Genomic DNA, 20,144 nt, shown 5'->3' on the forward strand with positions numbered 1-20,144 from the left:
CAAATTCTGCTTTCAGTAATACAAGTGTCAACCTGGAGTAATGCTTCTGACTTCACTCCAGATTTATACCGGTATAAATGACAGCAGAATTTGGTTGTTTAAATATAATGTAAACAACTAAGAGGACCAGTTGTAGTTAGTACACAATCTCTACATTAATAATAGAACAGAGCTATTAAAGGAGTAAGTGGACAATCAAATATACCCTGCAAGACAGAATGATGGCATAATTTGGTTCCAAATCACATATTATACTATACAAGGTAATATTACAGCTGGTATTCTGATTCTTAATATGGTGTAGATATATATATTTGTATATGTTTACATTTCCTTTCTCATGACTTGTGCCACTGAGCATAACTGGAAAATTAATAAAGAGTTTATGGTAAAAAAAAAATACAGCACTGATGTACAGTTGATCAATATAACCGGGGACATTGATCAGTGGAACAGAGCAATGCTTTCATTGCCTTAAAAATCAATACTGGGGGGTGACAAACAGACACACACAATATATGTACTTAGTTTGGTTACCGGCCACTCCACAGACAAAGTTCAGGGTTTTTTCTAAATAGTTTAAAGCAAATTCTTGGTTTGTTTAGGGCAAATTAATCACTCCAGAAAGTTTGAAGGAAGTCAGCCAAAGACTAACACAGACAGACTTTTGGTTTGGCGATTGGAAGCATAAACAGCCATCCTGCTGTCTTTGAACCATCCTATGCTACGTTTTTGTTTTGACCAGCACAGGAAGGTAAGTTGATCTATCTCGGTTTAATGGGGCAGATCCTCAGTTGATGTAATTAAAGTTCTGGAGCTAGTTTTCTAGGAGCTGTGACAATTTACACCAGCAAAGGATCTGCCCCCATGTATTTAACAGCCTTTCCCTTTGAGCACAAAGGGTATGGAAGAGGAACAACAATAAAACAGAGGTTCTATATTCAAACTGAACCTTTTATTTGCTTTTAAGAAGCCTTAAAGGGAATGTGTTGCTTATTGCTCTTCATTTGGTAGTGAAGAAAAGAGGGAAATAATCAGTATTTATAGAACTGTTTGGGTTTGTTTGGAACGTCGCCATTTTGATTCTGTATTATGTCCAAACTAATTGGCAAAGTACCATTTCTTAAGGCAAATGTTAAAAAGGCAATTTCATGTGTCACAATCTAGCTTGGGATTTTTACAATGCTGTTTTTCTTTGGTGTTTCTATTGAATACTCTACATATTATTAACTAACCTTCTGAAAAAATAAAGATCACTACCTTCAGACCCAGACTGTGAGCTGGATTCAGTCACTCTGACTCACGCAGAGCAATGCTTTCTGTAGTACCATCAATGGGATTACAGACCCAAAGAGATCCATTTTAGAAATGAGAAATGCACTCTTATCGGCTCCTCATTTTACATTACAATAAAACCTGACTAATTCTCACTTCACTAATCCTCAAAACCTCATTGTCTTCACCAAAGAACTAGCCTTCTCTACTGCCCTCTCAGCAAAGATCGATAGTAGGTGCTGTAATAGTCTCACATGCCTGAGATTTCATTACTTACACAATGCACTCCTGCATATTTCCTGTTATAGTATGCTATTTATCAGAAATAAATAAATCTAAAGTACAAAGACATTTTTGATGCATTAAGCCAGACTTTTATTTGGTTGCTTCTTGCTTTCACAATAGATCTCCCAGTTACTAGTGAAAATGAGTGAGGTGCTATTGTTTACTTTATCATTGGAAAATATGCATTGCATTGCATTAGCACACGTATATTTGCTCTGTGCTTTTTATGACTTAAGTTCTTTCTTTCTTCCCTTTCTTTGGTCTTTGAGCACTTCTGTTCTAGACATCCAAGGTGAAAATCTGGCCCTACTGACGTCAATGGGAGTTTTACCATTGATTTAAGCGGGGTAATGATTTCACCCTCCCATTTTTTGAGCCAGTTTTGTCACTTGCAGACCATATGCAACAGCACATTATTTCTGTTATCTCAGGTAAAAAGTTTCTTGCACATTGAACACCAGATCCACAGCTGGCTGTAAGTTGGCGTCGCTTCATTAAAATCAATGATGAGTACTATAGATAATAGCAGCATAGGAGACTGTCATTTTAGCAGTGTAGTGGGAGGGTAGGTACAGGCAGTCAGGATTGTAGGAGGCTAATCCTGTGCTGGACAGGAGGGCTGCTGATGGGTCTAGCCAACACATGACATCACTACCCTATACTAGACCAAGGATAGCTAGAATTAAGAAACTGAGGTTGCTGTGCAAGAGAGAGAAAGAAGAGACCTAAAGGTAAAAAAAGGGTAGGGAATGGCAACTGATTGATATTCCTATCTAGAAAATAATCTGTACTGGTCTGAACACAAGATCCTCTTTAAGAAGCTTACACCTGGACTGAGTTAGTCATGAATCTGGTTGCTGTTTCGAATCTTTATGCAACAAGCACAGGTGACGTGGGCCATATAAATGCATGAATGGATGGATGGATGGATACCATAGAATGGTAGGACTGGAAGGGACCTCGAGAGGCATCTAGTCCACTCCCCTGCACTTATAGCAGGACTAAGTATTATCTAGACCATTCCCGACAGGTATTTGTCTAACCTGCTCTTAAAAATCTCCAACAATGGAGATTCCACAACCTCCCTAGGCAATTTATTTCAGTGCTTAACCACCCCAACAGGAAGTTTTTCCTAATGTCCAACCTAAACCACCCTTGCTGAAATTTAAGCCCATTGCTTCTTGGCCTTCAGAGGTTAAGGAGAATAATTTTTCTCCCTCCTTCTTGTAACAACCTTTTAGGTACTTGAAAACTGTTATGTCCCCTCTCAGTCTTCTCTTCTTCAAACTAAACAAACCCAATTTTTTCAATCTTCCTTCAGAGGTCATGTTTTCTAGATGTTTAATCATTTTTGTTGCTCTTCTCTGGACTTTCTCCAATTTTTCCACATCTTTCCTGAAATGTGGCACCAGAAGTGAACACAATACTCCAGTTGAGGCCTAATCAGTGAAGAGTAGAGTGGAAGAATTACGTCTCGTGGTTTGCTTACAACACTCCTGCTAATACATCCTAAAATGATGTTTGCTTATTTTGCAACGGTGTTACATTGTTGACTCATATTTAGTTTGTGATCCACTATGACCCCCAGAATCCTTTCTGCAGTACTCCTTCCTAAGCAATCATTTCCCATTTTGTATGTGTGCAACTGATTGTTCCTTCCTAAGTGGAGTACTTTGTATTTGTTCTTATTGAATTTCATCCTATTTTCTTGTTTCCGGACCATTTATTCAGTTTGTCCAGATCATTTTGAATTTTATCCTCCAAAACACTTGCAACCCCTCCCAGCTTGGTATTGTCTGCAAACTTTATAAGTGTACTCTCTATACCATTATCTAAATCATTGATGAAGACATTGAGCAGAACTGGACCCAAAACTGATCCCTGTGGGACCCCACTTGATATGCCCTTCCAGCTTGACTGTGAACCACTGGTAACTAGTCTCTGGCAATGGCTTTCTACTTTATAATTACTCCATCTAGGTTACATTTCCTTAGTTTGTTTATGAGAAGGTCATGCAACACAGTATCAAAATCCTTGCTAAAGTCAAGATATACCACATCTACCGCTTCCCCCTTCTCCACAAGGCTAGTCACCCTCTTGTCTGTGTTAAACATTTTTAACATGACATTGGAAATGACACAACTGCCATTTGTAAGGACAAATCTTGGCCCTGTGGTGTGCTTCACTGAAGGAAGCAGTAGCTCCTGACCTTCCTATCTTGGATGCACACTGACCTGACCGATCCTGAGTATGAGACCCAACGCACAGTGGGGCACTCACTCCAACACTGGTAAACTGTCACGGTTCACAGGGGCCAGGAACCCCCCTTAACAGTCCTTTGTGGATCCTGACCTGCTCTTCTACCCGATCCTCACTGAGATCACATAGGTTATTAATTAAAGCTGTAGGATGCCATCACCTTTTACAGGTCTTGCCTAACACTTACTGTGTTATGTGGGGTTTGGGGTGTAGCAGGAAGGCTAAGTCCCCCTCCCTTCATGACTGGGTTTGGAGGAGTAGTTTTACCACAGTGGAGCCCATCCTCTCCCTGAGTGAGATCATTTTATGGGCCATGCACTCTGTTCAGTTCTCCCTGGCTGTCAGTCAACCATGGGGAGGACTGTCCTTCCCCTACCCCGAGTCATGGATATTGGGGAGCTCATATATGGCAGTTTGAAGCCAGAGTCACAGACTCTGCCTGTGTGGAGTGAGGGGACTTTGCACTCAGAGGGGGGCTCCTAAACCCTTAGAAATCACAGATGTGACTGTGGAGCAGGCCTAGGCAGCTAGTAAAAATATTGTTTGAGCAGGGGATGGGCTGCAGAACACTAAAAGCCACCGGAGTACAGACTGGAAAGGTTTCATATCGCTGGCATTTTCCATTACAATATTCCAGTTAAAAATAACCTAGCTCTCGTATAGATCTCAAGGCACTTCACACAGGAGGTGAGTATCATTATCCCCATTTTACAGATGGGGAAACTCAGGCAAAGGGAGGTAAAATGGCTTGCCCAAGACCACCCTGCTGTCTAATGACAGAGCTAAGAATAAAAGTCAGGCCTCTTGAGTCCTTGGTGGTGCGTTATATATTAGGCCACGGTGCCTCCCACTATGTATACCTATTTTATTATTTCAGTGATTTGTGCTGTGTGACAAATAACAAATCAAACACACTTGCTAATGCAGGTGTGAAGCAGCAGCAGCAGCACCACTACCACAACGCTGTCAGAGTGCTATCGCCCAGGCAGAAGGAAGCAGAAGATATAAGATGGTCAGTCAAGTGCCACCTCTCAGCACTACAGTTGCGCTAGGGGCAGGGATTATCAGAGAGCAGGGAGCTCTCAGATATTTGGTGGTTGTTAGTGGGCTGGGCTGGTGCAAGTCCAACCATGGCCTGTTACTTACAGTGTTTTATGTGTATATTTTACCAATAATTTGATATCACATTTTCTATCAAATCAAGTACCTGGCCATGCTCCCCTTCCCTCAGTGTGTCTCTTCTCTCAGTCTAATTTGTCTGTATTTAACATTTATTTTAAAATTTCATGGCATTATTTTTCTCTTGTGTTCCTTCAAGGCCTTTCTTTGCCCTCTGTGCCCCCACTTTCTCCTGCCAACCCCTGTGTAGAATTTCCCTTCAATATTCTCACTCTCTCCTACTTGGGACTGTGCTCTTGCTTCCCTCCCACACCCTGCACACACACACACACACACACACACACACACACACAATCAAAACTCTACCTCTTTTATATCCCTCCACTCCCTCTTTCTTTCCCTGTCTTCACTCACACTTTCTCCCTCTTCACTTCCACGGCATAGGCACCGTCTTTCCCGCTTTCCCCTGTGTGCTCGACCCCATCTCTGCCCCCGGCCCTGCCCCCACTCCACCCCTTCCATGAGGCCCCACCCGGGCCCTGCCTGTTCCCACCCCTGCCCTGAGGTAGGCAGAGGAGCGGGGATGCAGGACGCTGGGTGGGGGGGAGAAGGAGGTGGGGCGGGGGGTGAAGGGAGTTTGGCTGCTCTGCACCCACTAATTTTTCCCTGTGGGTACTCCAGCCGTGGAGCACCCATGGACCCGGCACCTATGCTCTACAGCTCACCTCGTCCCACCCCGCAGAACTGCATGCCTTCACCACGCACCTTTGTGCCCGCCTCACAAACACTTGCACACAAATGCTTCTGTTGCATTCAGACCAGTGAGGGGTTATGCCACTGCCTGCCCCTTAACTCTGAGTGCCTCAAACGCCCTGCTGCTGCAGCTCACAACTTGGACACCAGCAGACCAGTATGCAGGTCACACCCTGAGTCTCTGTATGTGGTACATCCCTGGATCAGCATGACAGCCACACCCTGGCTTTCACCAGCTGTGGTTACTACCTGCAGAGTGACCCCAACACACACCCTGTCCTGAATTTTCCCAAAACCGTCTGCCCTGAAGTGTCCGGCCCTCTCCTGGGCCACGCAGAGAATTGATACATCTTGTTTGCTCCTTTAAAGAGACAAAAGCACATCACAGTTTATTAACTTAACTGAGGTAAATCCACCCTCCCTGCAAACATAGCACTGAGTTGGTTTATAGTAAAAATAAAACCAGTTTATTAGCAATACGACATAGGTTAAGTGATGCCTAGTGACTAAAACTTAACCTAGTAAGGTACAGGCTTTGTTCAAGATGTTTTTTTCTTACCAATGTTCCTTTTGTCCCAGTCATGGCTGAATTTCTCACAGTCAGGACCTTCCACAGAAGGACAAGGTGCTGGCTTCCCATGGTTTCCTAAGTAAAAGATCTTTGCCTAAGCTGACGAAGTGGGTATTCACCCACAAAAGCTTATGCTCCAATACATCTGTTAGTCTTAAAGGTGCCACAGGACTCTGTTGCTTTTTACAGATCCAGACTAACATGGCTACCCCTCTGATACTTGCCTAAGCTGGTTTCTCATCTATATTCAGTAGAGACTTCACCCCTCCTTGGTTGAAGGACCCATCTGTCTCAGCTTGCAAGAGCGCTGTTCCCTTGTGTCTGTCTAGCGATGGATGCCAAAGATGGCTTCTGTCCTTGCTTATATCTTCCAAAGTTCAATGATCTTGTTTCAAGAGGCAGGATGACCTCATGCTGTTCTTCCCTTCCTGTGGACTTCCCATCCCCCTGCTGATTTCTATATAAATGGGGCTTCTGTTGTTTTTGGTCATACCTTATTTAATTTCATGTGGGACAGGTAGATAGCTGCCTTCCCTCCTCTCTGAGTAAAACCTGTTTTTCCCTTTGTTTGGTCACAGACTGTAACGCATCATATCAATGAGTATCCACAATTCCTTAGGTAGTGTTAATACATACAATTCACAATTACGTATATTAATCACCTGTGTGTCATAGGCTTTCATAAAACACCTCACTAGGTATACTTTTCTAATACAGTAATATTGTATACAAGCAGCTGATTCAGTTGCTTGCCACTTGAGGTTCAGACCCCCTGTCTTTATAGACCAGATAAAATTTCTCTTCCTCCCCTGCTTGTTAGAGGAGCACACACATTCCTTTGTCTAGGGCAATCTATTTACCAACTCCCCCTGACATGCTCGGTTTAAACATTAGTCAGGATCCCAGCATATATCCATGACTCTTAATACCCACCAACTACATACAACATACAAGAATATTAACAATCGGTTAGTTATTAGTTTTCCAATGACACATTACATGACACCTTTTAGATTCAGATTATAATCATAGTGAGTTGGGGTACACTGACTTGGTCAGGCCATCTGAAACTCATTACCTGATACCAGTAAGCCCCTGGCCCTCTGGCCATGGGATGCTGTTAGGGTCACACCCTTCCGTCACACAAATGAACCACCCTACGCTCATCTTATACACTGCCAACATATGCACACAACCTAACTATCAACCCTCTGCAGTATCTGCCTGCTTTCCCCAAGCTGCAGTTCCCCACCTCCGCCATCCTACAAACCCCTATTCTCTCACCTGGCCCAGTGCTCCAACCGCCTCACCCACATCTGAGATCCTATCTGCTGTTTCTCCTCCTTCTCTTCCCCCCTCCTTGGCTGGTCTTTGACCAATCGGAAGAGTCACAGTTCTGGGGAGAGGCTGGGAGCCAATGGTACTCCTGACCATTCTGCAGTGAGAAGCAGAATTCCTTCCAGTCCCTGCTCAGCAATGGGCCTTGCAGAAGAAGTGGAGGAAGAAGCTGCTGCCTCTTGTGTTTTCCTTCCTAATAGCTATAGAAGATATTGCAGGGAGCATTAGCAGTTTATTGGACCCAAAGGTGATCAAACTTCTTGGGGGCCTATGCCCCCACGTATCAGCTGACTATGGAACCAGCTCTACACGACAGGCAAAGACTGGGTCAGAATTTGACCTATTGCAAAACTGCTCTGTGAAAAAGACTTTCCTCTAAGAGCGTCTCACTGTATTTTGCCATCATCTCGTACGTTCTCTTGGTTTAATACATTCATATTTATTTTGTGCATTGCATTTGTTTCTTTTCTTGGCCTTCCAAATTTGTGACATCACGCACAATTTAAAAGGTTGTGGCAGGAAAAAGGACTGCACCGACCTACAGCAAATCAATGAGACCTGGGGGGGGGGCATTGACCAGTGGAACAGTGCCTTAAAAAAATCAATACTGCAGGGTGACATGCAGCCTGTGTACTGGCCAACCAGGGATAGTTTTGGGTATTTCCTCATTCTTTGGGGAGAAACTTCTGTTTGTTTAATGGAATCTATCACTCAAGAACATTTCTGTACCTCTCTGAGGCTGGTACAGGGAGAGGGGAAATATAAAACTTGAAGCCAGCTGAAAAATCACTTTGCTATTCGGCGCGCTGAAGCATTGGTAGCTATTTTAATCCTGTATAGCCAGGTAAGCCGAGATATTTTCTTACTTTCTTCAGCTTTACATAGGTTAATGTATTGAGAGCTCTAATTAAAAAGCAGAAGGCCACTGCAGACACAGTCTTGTTCATTGAAGTTGAAGGGAGCGGGTTTGATTCTTCTTTGTAAGATTGGCAAGATGTTCAAGCCTCTCTGGTATGTCTTCTCTTCTGTAACTTGATCAGATTCAGCCCTGATGTGGGCAGGTGCAAGCTGCTCTGACTTCAGTGGGAGAAGCAGTCGCTGAACTTGTCGATGCTTAGGTTGATTCTCCTTGCAGTCTGAAGGGATAGTCAGACATTGCAAAGATAGTGCACTGGAGCCTCATCTGGTGTAAGTCATTTTAGCTCCACTGAAGTTGATTGAGCTATGTTGATTTACATCAACCAATGATCTGGCCCTATGGGTATATCCAAAAGCTGCACAAGGGGAATATGAAACTTCCCTCCATGATCTGACTTTTACAGAAATGTAGTTAAGCTGTATGTGCTTATTTTGAGAAAATGGTAGTGCAAACAGACAAGGGTTGGCATGCACAGGAAGAGAGCAAGGGTTAAAATGCAAAGTAAGTGCAGATGGGCAAAAGTTAATTAAAAAAAAAAGGCAAATACACAAAGCTGACATAGGAAAAATATCTACATCCATTTTCCCTCCCTCTTCGTCCTTCCTTTGTATGTTGTCTATCTATTTAGATTTTTTTTTCTCTTTGAGCCAGGAACTGTCTTCATAAATTATTGTAAAATGCTCTGCCCAATTTTGGGCACTGTCTGAATAGTAAGTAATGATAGTGAGAGGCAAGAATTACCTTTCTTAAAGATCTCTCTCTAAAAGCGTTTAATTACAGATAACTTGTTTTAAAGCTGAATTACTCTATGTAATGCTTGTAAAATGCTCAGAAGGTACGGTACGTAAATGCTAAGTTTTGTTGTTAAATTTGTAGCAGTGGCGAACAATGCACATTACACTCTGCAGAAATGCAGACTGACAAAAAGACTGGCAATCTCTACTATGTGATAGCAACATCCTGCATTTCTTGGAATCCCTTCACTGTATCCCTCAGTTCCACTGCACCAAGTTCAAACTTCATGTCATACACAACTCACTGGTCCTTTCTTCTCTCTTAATTCATTGCCCTGATGTCCCTTCTCTGCCAGTAATGCCAGCTTCCACCATCAGCTTGTCTGCTTCTCCCTCAAATATTTTTCTGCTTTCTTCCACACTGCTCCTTATGCTTGGGACACCCTCCATGAACTGATCTCTAAAGCTATACGCATTCCTCCTTCACATCCCTTCTCAAGACCCACTTCTGCCACAATACCAATGAAAAATCAGCCAATGTATAATGGCTAAACTGAGGAGCATTCCAGGCACGCAATTGTGGGAGCAAATGGGTAATTCTGATATTGACTTTTTTTGTTATTCCAAAAATATTTGCACCGTATATATAAAAATGTATGTCTGTGTATAAAAATGGCATATAGTTTGATCATTTCCCCTTCCCCTCCACTTTATAAATCTCTCCTCTTTTTAGATTATAACCTTCTTGAAGGCAGAGATCTACCTGCCTGTATCTACTTCTATTTTATACAGTGTTTGGCACAATGGGTCCTTGATCCTTTTAGTCACTATGACAATATGAATATTTATTTATAATAGCAGTTATAATAATAATTGTGGGTTTCTACTAGATGTTAACAGCAGAATGCAAAAAATCAAAAAAACCAAAAACCCAATCCCAATAATCTCAAGCTTCAAACCTCTCATGGAGAACTATTTGTGGATCAGGTTCCAGTATCAATCAGACCTCCCTCCTTTGGGAACTGGTGATATCTGTGAGTTTAGTATTAAACCTCTAATCTGTCTCTGTTCTTTATTTAATATTTTAGCAACAGCCTTTGAAAACTGTGGATTGTGTATATAGTGCACTAACCCAGATAGGGACATGTTATCCAAAGATTTCATTCTGATTGAACCAGCTGATGAAGAAGCACACCATACTGAAATGCAATCAATCTATCTTCTGTACATAGGGCCGGCTCCAGGGTTTTGGCCGCCCCAAGCAGCCCCCCCCCACCCCCCCCACCCCCAAAAAAGCCACGATTGCAATCTGCGGCGGCAATTCGGCGGAAGGTCCTTCGCTCCGAGCGGGAGTGAGGGACCGTCCGCCGAATTGCCGCCAAATAGCTGGACCCGCCACCCCTCTCCGGAGTGGCCGCCCCAAGCACCTGCTTGCCAGGCTGGTGTCTGGAGCCGGCCCTGTCTGTACAGTACTAAAGTGGGTCATATAGCAGTCCTCTCACATCAGAGGCGTTAGGATAAAGACATTTCTGAGGTGGGAACATCATGGAGTTTCCCTTTCCCTTTGTCCCTTTCTATGGGTTTCATCTTGAGAGGATGCTGTCTGGCCTGGGATATGGAGCCTTTCTTTTCTAGATCAATGGTGTGAATCCAACCCAAATCCACAGTGACTGAAAGTTACCTTTCAGTATCCTATGTGAGAAGGACTGGAACTATGAGTTCACTTCTTAGTGGATATATTTCCATGCCGTAACCCCCTCAATCACCATTGGTATTATCTTGTAGTGTTGTTATAGCTGTGTTGTTCCCAGGATATTAGAGAGACAAGTCAGGTTAATATTTAAAAATAAAAAAAATCAAATGAAGATTTGTTGTATTGCTAAGACAAGGTGAGTGAGGTAATATCACTCCACACCACACCACTGACCTAACTTCTGTTGGAGAAACAGACAAGCTTTTGAGTTTACAGAGAGCTCTTCTTCAGGTATGGGAAAGGTACTCCGGTAAATACAAGCTGGAACAGATTGCTTAGCAAAAGTAGTTAACACATATTCTAAGAGACCATTCAAGGTGGAGTGGCCTGTTAACACCTGACCATGACTCATGACCATGACTCATCTTTTGAAGGATTCCTTTAGAGGACTGAGAGGTCAGATACAGAGTGATCATTTTGTGAAAAGTGTTCACCCATGGGTGATATGGGCTTTTTGTCTTTTATGGTTGTTCTGTGTGAATTTGTTTGAGAGCATAGTAATCAGGTTTCATCCATATAGTTGTTATTGGGACATTTAGTGCATTGGATAAGGTATGCCACATGTTGGGATAGGCATGCGTAGGACCAATGGATCTTGAAAGATGTGTTGTGGGGCAGTGTTGATCATCATAGCAGTAGAAATGTGTCTGCAGGTTTTGCATCTGGCAAGATCTGGTGCTGCTTTGAATTGGTGGGTTTGATCTGTGGGGACCTTGCTTCTGATGATCAGCTTGGCAAGGTTGGGGGCAGAAGTTGGTCCAGAAAAAGATATTACCTCACCCATCTTGTCTCTGTCTTTTTTGTTTTTTGTTTTTTGTAGCCTGAGTAGAGAAGCAAAGAAATGAATGGGCATGAAGTCTAAATCATGCTCTACCTCTGAGGTTTGAGCATTGGCCTGCTAAACCCAGGGTTGTGAGTTCAATCCTTGAGGGGGCCATTTAGAGAGCTGAGGCAAAAATCTGTCTTGGGATTGGTCCTGCTTTGAGCAAGGGGTTGGACTAGATGACCTCCTGAGGTCCCTTCTAACCCTGATATTCTATGAAAATGAAGGTCTTGTCTTCCTTGGAAACTTTCTCCAATTCTAGCAGTTAATAGCCATCTGCCAAGGTAGCTGCACTGGTGCAGTGCTCAAGGGTAGACAAGGAAAGCAGTGATTTGCATGGTGGACTTACCCAAGTTTCAAGCAAGTATAAGTGGTGCTGGTGCAAACTGAGGCTTTCTTTGTCTGTACTTTGGGATTAGACCACTGCAATTACATCAGTGGCTGTCCCTTGGTTGCTGGCATCAGGGGAAATTCTCAATGTAAACAAGGCCTTAGAGAGAATCCTTCCAGGATTAGCAGTGTGGGGAAGCTTTACCGTTGTTGTTGATGCCAAATGTGTGCTGTGGAAAAATAGTGACCTCCAATAGCTTAACTATGGAGTAAAGATTCACTGTTGAGTATGAGATACCAGGCATATTTTTAATATAGAATGGGATATCTTAGCAGAAAAACCTGACAGCCAGAAAATATAGGGCCGCTGCTTTTCACAATACAATGGTCTTTGCACTTTCCTGAAGATGAGATGACCTGGCACTATTAGCTAATGGGTGTCTCAGGCAAATATCTGCTCTCCACAAATACCCACAGAACTAAATGTACCTTTGCACTGGTTTTCTTTTAAATACGTTTAGCGCTCATACAGGGACCAGTCGGACAGTCCTATAATACTTAGTCCTGCCTTGAGTGCAGGGGACTGGACTAGATGACCTCTCGAGGTCCCTTCCAGTTCTATGATTCTATGAAACTGAAGTCCTCTTCCCGAACAAGCATACCCCACAGGCAACAGCGATGTAACCTGCTCCAAACCATGCTATCTATGTACCTCACACTGAGCCTGAAGATCTAACCAATTGAAAGTGAGGGAAATCCCTGCAAGCTGCATGGACACTTTTCAAATACACCATAATAGAGGCCCAACTTAAATGTATACCCCAAATTAAAAAACACAGTAAAAAAAACTAAAAAAGAGCCACCGTGGCTTAACAACCATGTAAAAGAAGCAGTAAGAGATAAAAAGGCATCTTTTAAAAAGTGGAAGTCAAATCCTAGTGAGGTAAATAGAAAGGAGCATAAACACTGCCAAATTAAGTGTAAAAATGTAATAAGAAAAGCCAAAAAGGCGTTTGAAGAACAGCTAACCAAAAACTCAAAAGGTAATAACAAAATGTTTTTTAAGTACATCAGAAGTAGGAAGCCTGGGGCCTCTGGACGATCGAGATCCAAAAGGAGCACTTAAAGACGATAAAATCATTGTGGAGAAACTAAATGAATTCTTTGCTTCAGTCTTCATGACTGAGGATGTTAGGAAGATTCCCAAACCTGAGCCGTCCTTTGTGGGTGACAAATCTGAGGAATTGTCACAGATTGAAGTGACATTAGAGGAGGTTTTGGAATTAATTGATAAACTTAATAGTAACAAGTCACCAGGACCAGATGGCATTCACCCAAGAGTTCTGAAAGAACTCAAATGTGAAATAGTGGAACTATTAATATGGTTTGTAACCTGTCCTTTAAATCAGCTTCTGTACCCATTGACTGGAAGATAGCTAATGTAACGCCAATATTTTAAAAGGGCTCTAGAGGTAATCCCGGCAATTACAGACCGGTAAGCTGAACGTCAGTACCGGGCAAATTAGTTGAAACAATAGTAAAGAATAAAATTGTCAGACACATAGAAGAACATAAATTGTAGGGCAAAAGTCAACATGGTTTCTGTAAAGGGAAATCATGTCTTACTAATCTATTAGAGTTCTTTGAAGGGATCAACAAACATGTGGACAAGGGGGATCCAGTGGACATAGTGTACTTAGATTTCCAGAAAGCCTTTGACAAGGTCCCTCACCAAAGGCTCTTACGTAAATTAAGTTGTCATGGGATAAGAGGGAAGATCCTTTCATGGATTGAGAACTGGTTAAAAGATAGGAAACAAAAAGTAGGAATAAATGGTAAATTTTCAGAGTGGAGAGGGGTAACTAGTGGTATTCCCCCAGGGTCAGTCCTAGGACCAATCCTATTCAACTTATTCATAAATGATCTGGAGATAGGGCTAAACAGTGAGGTGGCAAAGTTTGCAGATGATGCTAAACTGCTCAAGATAGTTAAGACCAAAGCAGACTGTGAAGAACTTCAAAAAGATCTCACAAAACTAAGTGATTGGGCAACAAAACGGCAAATGAAATTTAATGTGGATAAATGTATAGTAATGCACATTGGAAAAAATAACCCCAACTATACATACAATATGAGGGGGACTAATTTAGCTACAACTAATCAGGAAAGAGATCTTGGAGACATCGTGGATAGTTCTCTGAAGACGTCCACACAGTGTGCAGCAGCAGTCAAAAAAGCAAACAGGATGTTCGGAATCATTAAAAAAGGTATCGAGAATAAGACGGAGAATATCTTATTTCCCTTATATAAATCCACGGTATGCTCACATCTTGAATACTGCGTACAGATGTGGTCTCCTCATCTCAAAAAAGATATACTGGCATTAGAAAAGGTTCAGAGAAGGGCAACTAAAATGATTATGGGTTTGGAACGGGTCCTATATTAGGAGAGATTAAAGATGCTAGGACTTTTCAGTTGGGAAAAGAGGAGACTAAGGGGGTATATGATAGAGGTATATACAATCATGAGTGGTTTGGAGAAAGTGAATAAGGAAAAGTTATTTACTTGTTCCCATAATATAAGAACTAGAGGGCATCAAATGAAATGAATGGGCAGCAGGTTTAAAACAAATAAAAGGAAGTTCTTCCTCACACAGCACACAGTCAACCTGTGGAACTCATTGCCTAAGGAGGTTGTGAAGGCTAGGACTATAACAAGGTTTAAAAGAGAACTGGATAAATTCATGGAGGTTAAGTCCATTAATGGCTATTAGCCAGGATGGGTAAGGAATGGTGTCCCTAGCCTCTGTTTGTCAGAGGGTGGAGATGGATGGCAGGAGAGAGATCACTTGATCATTACCTGTTAGGTTCACTCCCTCTGGGGCACCTGGCATTGGCCACAGTCGGTAGACAGGATACTGGGCTGGATGGATCTTTGGTCTGACCCAAAAGTCTGGCCATTCTTATGTCCTTATGTTATGTTCTAAAGAGGATGCCTCAGTCTCCATGCCTATTCAGTCCTTGACCCCACTCCTGAGACCGTTAGCAAGGGTGCTAGTCACAGTGATGATCTTAATGATCTGAACAGCTGTTCTGTAGGAACTAGAATGAAATCACCAATTCATTTCACATAGGACACAGCCATTTCACACAGGACAATGAGCAACCAGTATTTGTTTACTACTAACCTGCGCCAGTTTTGAACTGGAGGTGAAAAGCTCTACATAGTAGCGCCTTTCTTAAATAAATGGTTAATTGAAAATATTTTGTTTCATAACGAGTGTCACATACTTTAAAGTTCTCTCCAACAAAGAAAGAAAATTATTGCCTTGTAAAGTCTCACTGTTTTTTAAACTGTGCCATAACCCATACTTTCCTCTCTCATTTCTTTCCAGAGGGGTGAGCTACAATGTGCACTGGAAAGTGTTCAAAGTGCATTGGGGTCGTGTTGTTCCCATTAGCTGTATGTGCCATAATCTCCAATCTTCTCCTGTATTTCCCCAATGGAACTGTTATAAAGCCCGACCAGATAACTGATTTGGTTTGGTTTTTCCATGGCATTCTTGGAGCTGGGATACTGGTAAGAGAGAAGTTTTGTCATTGTTGTTGTTGTTGTTGTTTTAATTATTTCAGCTTTTTAAAGCTTATCAATGCCTCTGTCAATTCCAAATAACAATCCATGGGGGCTGTCTTTACATTTGAAGATGACACAACTTATCTGTGGGGAAAAGTCTAAAACTATCTGGGGTCTAAAAAAGGCAGATTTCCAGAGGACTAAGGGGAAATCACCTATATACAAAAATATAACTTCTTTATGAAAATCCTGGTGTACAAAGAAATTCAAAATTCCAATTATTAGAGGAAACAAAAACGTTGGCTTTTCATTATTTATGTAGTAAACACACACACAAGTTTCTTTGCTGTTCACATTGAGGCTCAATGTGTAAATTCAGCTTCGGGTTGTAAGTTCTCACATTTATTGAGTTGTGTTGCCTTGTTGCTCCTTTCATTGATTTTATTCTCACCTTTCATGAGGCACTGAAGCTTGTTTGGGCTTGCCCTTATTGGAGCTGTTGTCAAAATCAAGTAGTGCTGAACCGCGCCTCTATTTTGTGAGCACTGTTTGAATTCCAAATAGCTGTTATGAAAATGATTGGACCTATTTTTCTTTTGGTCATTTTTCTGTGAACATGTGTGTGACCAGGTATTTGTCCACATGCATGTTTGGGGAATGCCTGTTCTTTGTGTGAATTCCCACAGTTGTATATGCATTGTGTTCAAAGAGATCATATGAAGTGCTTGTCCTTGTCTATACATTTTCAGTCATGCAATCAAGGAGCAGGAAAAAAAGCCATGCAACCGAGGTGACCAATCATATACCACAAATAATGAATAGTAAAGAGTCTAAGTGAATAGACCACAGACATTAAATAGGCTGTCATCTCCTCACATAAAGGAGGAGATGAAATGTACTCCTCACTGAATATGTATGAACAATAAATCCATAAAAATCAAAGTCTGTTCTCAGTAAAGCCCTGATCCAAAAGCCACTGAAGTCAATGGAAAAACTCCTATTAAGTATAATGGGCTTGGATCAGGCCCATATTTCACAAACAGAAAAATGAGTAAATTCTCTGCTATGAATAGCTTGCCTGGCTCTTCTTGTATACCATCCACCTACTCGATAGGCCTATCCCTCATGCCGAGCCTGGATGTATGAACAGGGAGTCTGAACAAAGCTGAAAATTGTACCACAGGTACTTGTGAAAAATTCAGACCATTCCAAGCCCAGGGGCCACTGGCTTTCAATGAAAGAAAAGATTAATGTTCAGAATGAGAGCCCTGTGTCATGTTCAGAACATGACTTCTCTTAAGGGGTCTAATAAGGCTAGGCTGTGGCCAGGATGGTGCGCATCAAAAATAGACACTGCGAGGGGAAGAGGAATTTGCACTGATCTCCAGAACACTGACAACAGCACTATGAGTAGTTTTTGATCAGCAAAATAGTGCTGTTAAGTGTATGAGTTTTCCATGAAATTATGTGATAGACTGAGAAAGAGATGTGAATAGACAAAGCAAGGGAGAAGGGGGGTATTATCCCCACATGTCAGCAAGGGATCTGAAACATGAAGAAATTAAACAACTTGTTCAAGGTCACACAGAAAGTCAGTCTCACACTGGGAACTGAATCCAGGTTCCTGTGTACCACGCCAGTGCCTAAACCACAAGAACAATCTTCCCATTTAGTAGCCAGCTTTGGCTCATTTCAACTTTGCTCTCTCCTTGTCTCCCATGGCTGCTTTTTAAAAGACATGCCCTTATAAAAACAGAACAGAGAACTTTATTTTGCTTAAAACCCATCAATTTCCTTATTTTGCAAATCCAGACATTTAAAGAAAGGAAGAATGACTCATTTGTTATGAGTACTCGATGCTGCAAACTCATCGTGAGTCAATCTGCGCGTAGAATGGCACCATTGTGAAGTGACTGAGCCCCATCTAACACATAGACCCCACCTCACTGACACCAGCGTACTGGCAAATTTTCATTCTAACCCCAAAAGGCAGGAATTACAGATGCTCAAAAAAACGAGACGCAACAAACAAGCCCTGCACTCCAAACAAATGAACTTGCTCCAAGCAGAGACAAAATAACCCACTCACAGACTGGCTAGGAGGCCTTCAAGGAAAACAAAGGTAGTGAGGGAAGCAGGGCTGCTGATTCAGTAGATGGCACTCTTGACTCTCAGTCAATACGCTAAAATGGCTGAGCAGGGTACTAGAGGACACTATGTTGCTGGGGTTGCACTGTTGACTACCTCATTGCACTTTTCGCAACAGGAGGATTTTTTAATCCCAATGTCCTAGCCAAATTCCAGCAGAAGTATTTTCATTCTGTTCACATAAATTCCCCACTGAGGTTCAGTTACAATGGACATTATATTCTTTGCTTTCTGCCCATAGCACTTGTGGAAGTGTTGCTATGAGCTGTTAAAGGGGCACTGTCAGGCTGAAATCTAGTCAGTTAAAAAAAAAGAGTTAATAGTAGTTTCAAGTACTCCATCTGCCCCCGAGTCCGTCTTTCTTTCCATTCCCTGGTTTGACAGCCACAGTTAAATGCTTTTCTCTCCCATGTTGCTGCATGAAAGAGTTACACAAAAACAACAGCGGACTCAGCTGTTTTATGAACATAAAGGGCAATTCTTTATGCTGGTTACTGGACACAGACAGACCGTGTAGTTCTACAACCGGTGTTGTCTAGGGCAGCATTTCTCAAACTGAGGGTCCATGAGGGTATTCTAGGGGGTCCGTGGGCCCCGCTGATCAACTCTTCCCCCTTCCTCCCTCAAATCCTCCCCCTCCCTCCCAGCACCTCTTGCACACCAGAGAACAGCTCTCCCCCCTCACCCTGGCGTGCAGGAGGCGCTGGGAGGGAGGGGAAGGAGGGAGGATGGGGGCGCTTGGGGGAGGGGGTGGAAAGAAGCAGGAAAGAGGAGGGGCCCGGGTGGAGCAGGGGCGGGAAAAGGTGAGGCGGGCGTAGGGCCTTGGGGGAAGCGGTGGACTGGAGGCGGGGCCTGGGGCTGAGCGGGGCGATTGGGGGTCCCCAGCAAAATTTTAAAATCAAAAAGGGGGTCTTCGGGTTACTAAAGTTTGAGAACTGTTGGTCTAGGGAGACTCTATGTGGCATGATAGGACATCCTGCCATGGCACAGTCATGGACGGGACTGCTGGCTACACCCTATCAACTTGACTCCAGCTAATAATTACCAAGGATCAAACTGAGCTGAGCTCAGAGAGTGCTGACTGAATTGTGTCGTTTGCACCATCCTGTGGTCTAATACAAAAGGTCAAATTCAGGGATGATGAATAAGATGGCGCAATTTAAATTCCCTCACTCTAATTTAGGACCAGATTCTCAACTGGTGTAAATTGGTGTAGTTCCACTGAAGTCAATGGAGCTACATTGGTTTACACTAGCTGTGAATCTATCGTTTAGTCCCCTTAATACTGTACTGAACTTCCTTCGAGTCAGTTGGAATACCATAGAGCTACCTAAAGTCACTCTTCCAGTGCGCAAGAGAGTCTCAGTTCATGTAACGTACAGTGAAGAGCCAGCAGAAGCTAAAGTAGCTTAATCCTATGACCCCCCTTAATTCACACATTGTTGTCCAACTAAAGCTGAGTACGCGGAGACCTCACACGTTCATTCAATATGTTCTTAACTTACAGGTTATTTTGCCAGCGTTTATGATGCTGGGCGCAGGTGGAGCTGGATGTTGCGCTAACAGATGTGGGGTAAGCAACAATTTACATGCTGAAAAGGGCAATCACTGTGATCCGTGAACAACAGCCCTTAAGTGGGAGCTGAGCAGATGGAGAGGCACAAAGCACACAACCACTGACAGTCCAATCCCCCCAATACAGAAATAAGGCTTGACTTGCAGAATCCCTGTGCTTGGCCTATGATTGATTGACCCCATCACAGGAGCAGCCTCATCTAGCAAGCAAGAATGTTAATATATAGGAGCTGTTTATATAAACTACACCGCTACCTCGATATAACGCTGTCCTCGGGAGCCAAAAAATCTTACCGCGTTATAGGTGAAACCGCGTTATAGGTGAAACCGCGTTATATTGAACTTGCTTTGCTCTGCCAGAGTGCGCAGCCCCGCCCCCCAGAGCACTGCTTTACTGCGTTATATCCAAATTCGTGTTATATCGGGTGACGTTATATCAGGGTAGAGGTGTAATACCTATCCCCAAGACAGATTTGGGGCATTTAGCCACAATAATAAGTAGAGTGGAGTGGGACAAAGCAGCACTACCCCACTCCATGTGGAACAAATCACTGCTCCAGTTTGCTGGTGAACAGGGGTAGTTGGCAAACTATACCATCCTCTAGGGTAGCACAGCCTAGCCCCTTTCCTGTGGCTGTTCATGGGAGGACAGTGCCAGGGTCTCATGCCTCATGATGCAGAAGTAACAT

General features: G+C 42.8%; 1 protein-coding gene across 3 annotated transcripts in view; it reads left to right on the forward strand.

Annotated features, from left to right (window-relative positions):
• Positions 1 to 552: 552 nt before the first annotated feature.
• Positions 553 to 20,144, forward strand: part of LOC128830026 (transmembrane 4 L6 family member 1-like) — a 31,580-nt gene continuing 11,988 nt past the window's right edge. Inside the window, exons 1-3 of one of the 3 annotated variants that reach the window (XM_054015638.1) lie at positions 553 to 754; positions 15,554 to 15,738; positions 19,388 to 19,453. In XM_054015638.1, coding sequence (XP_053871613.1) covers positions 15,568 to 15,738; positions 19,388 to 19,453 — 237 coding nt within the window. In that variant the 5' untranslated portion in view covers positions 553 to 754; positions 15,554 to 15,567. Of the gene's footprint in view, positions 755 to 8,302; positions 8,445 to 11,165; positions 11,238 to 15,553; positions 15,739 to 19,387; positions 19,454 to 20,144 lie in introns of those variants that run through there. The other 2 variants (XM_054015637.1, XM_054015639.1) reach the window with 2 other exon arrangements.

This window comes from Malaclemys terrapin, chromosome 1, assembly GCF_027887155.1.
Source record: "Malaclemys terrapin pileata isolate rMalTer1 chromosome 1, rMalTer1.hap1, whole genome shotgun sequence".
Lineage (NCBI taxonomy): Eukaryota > Metazoa > Chordata > Testudines > Emydidae > Malaclemys > Malaclemys terrapin.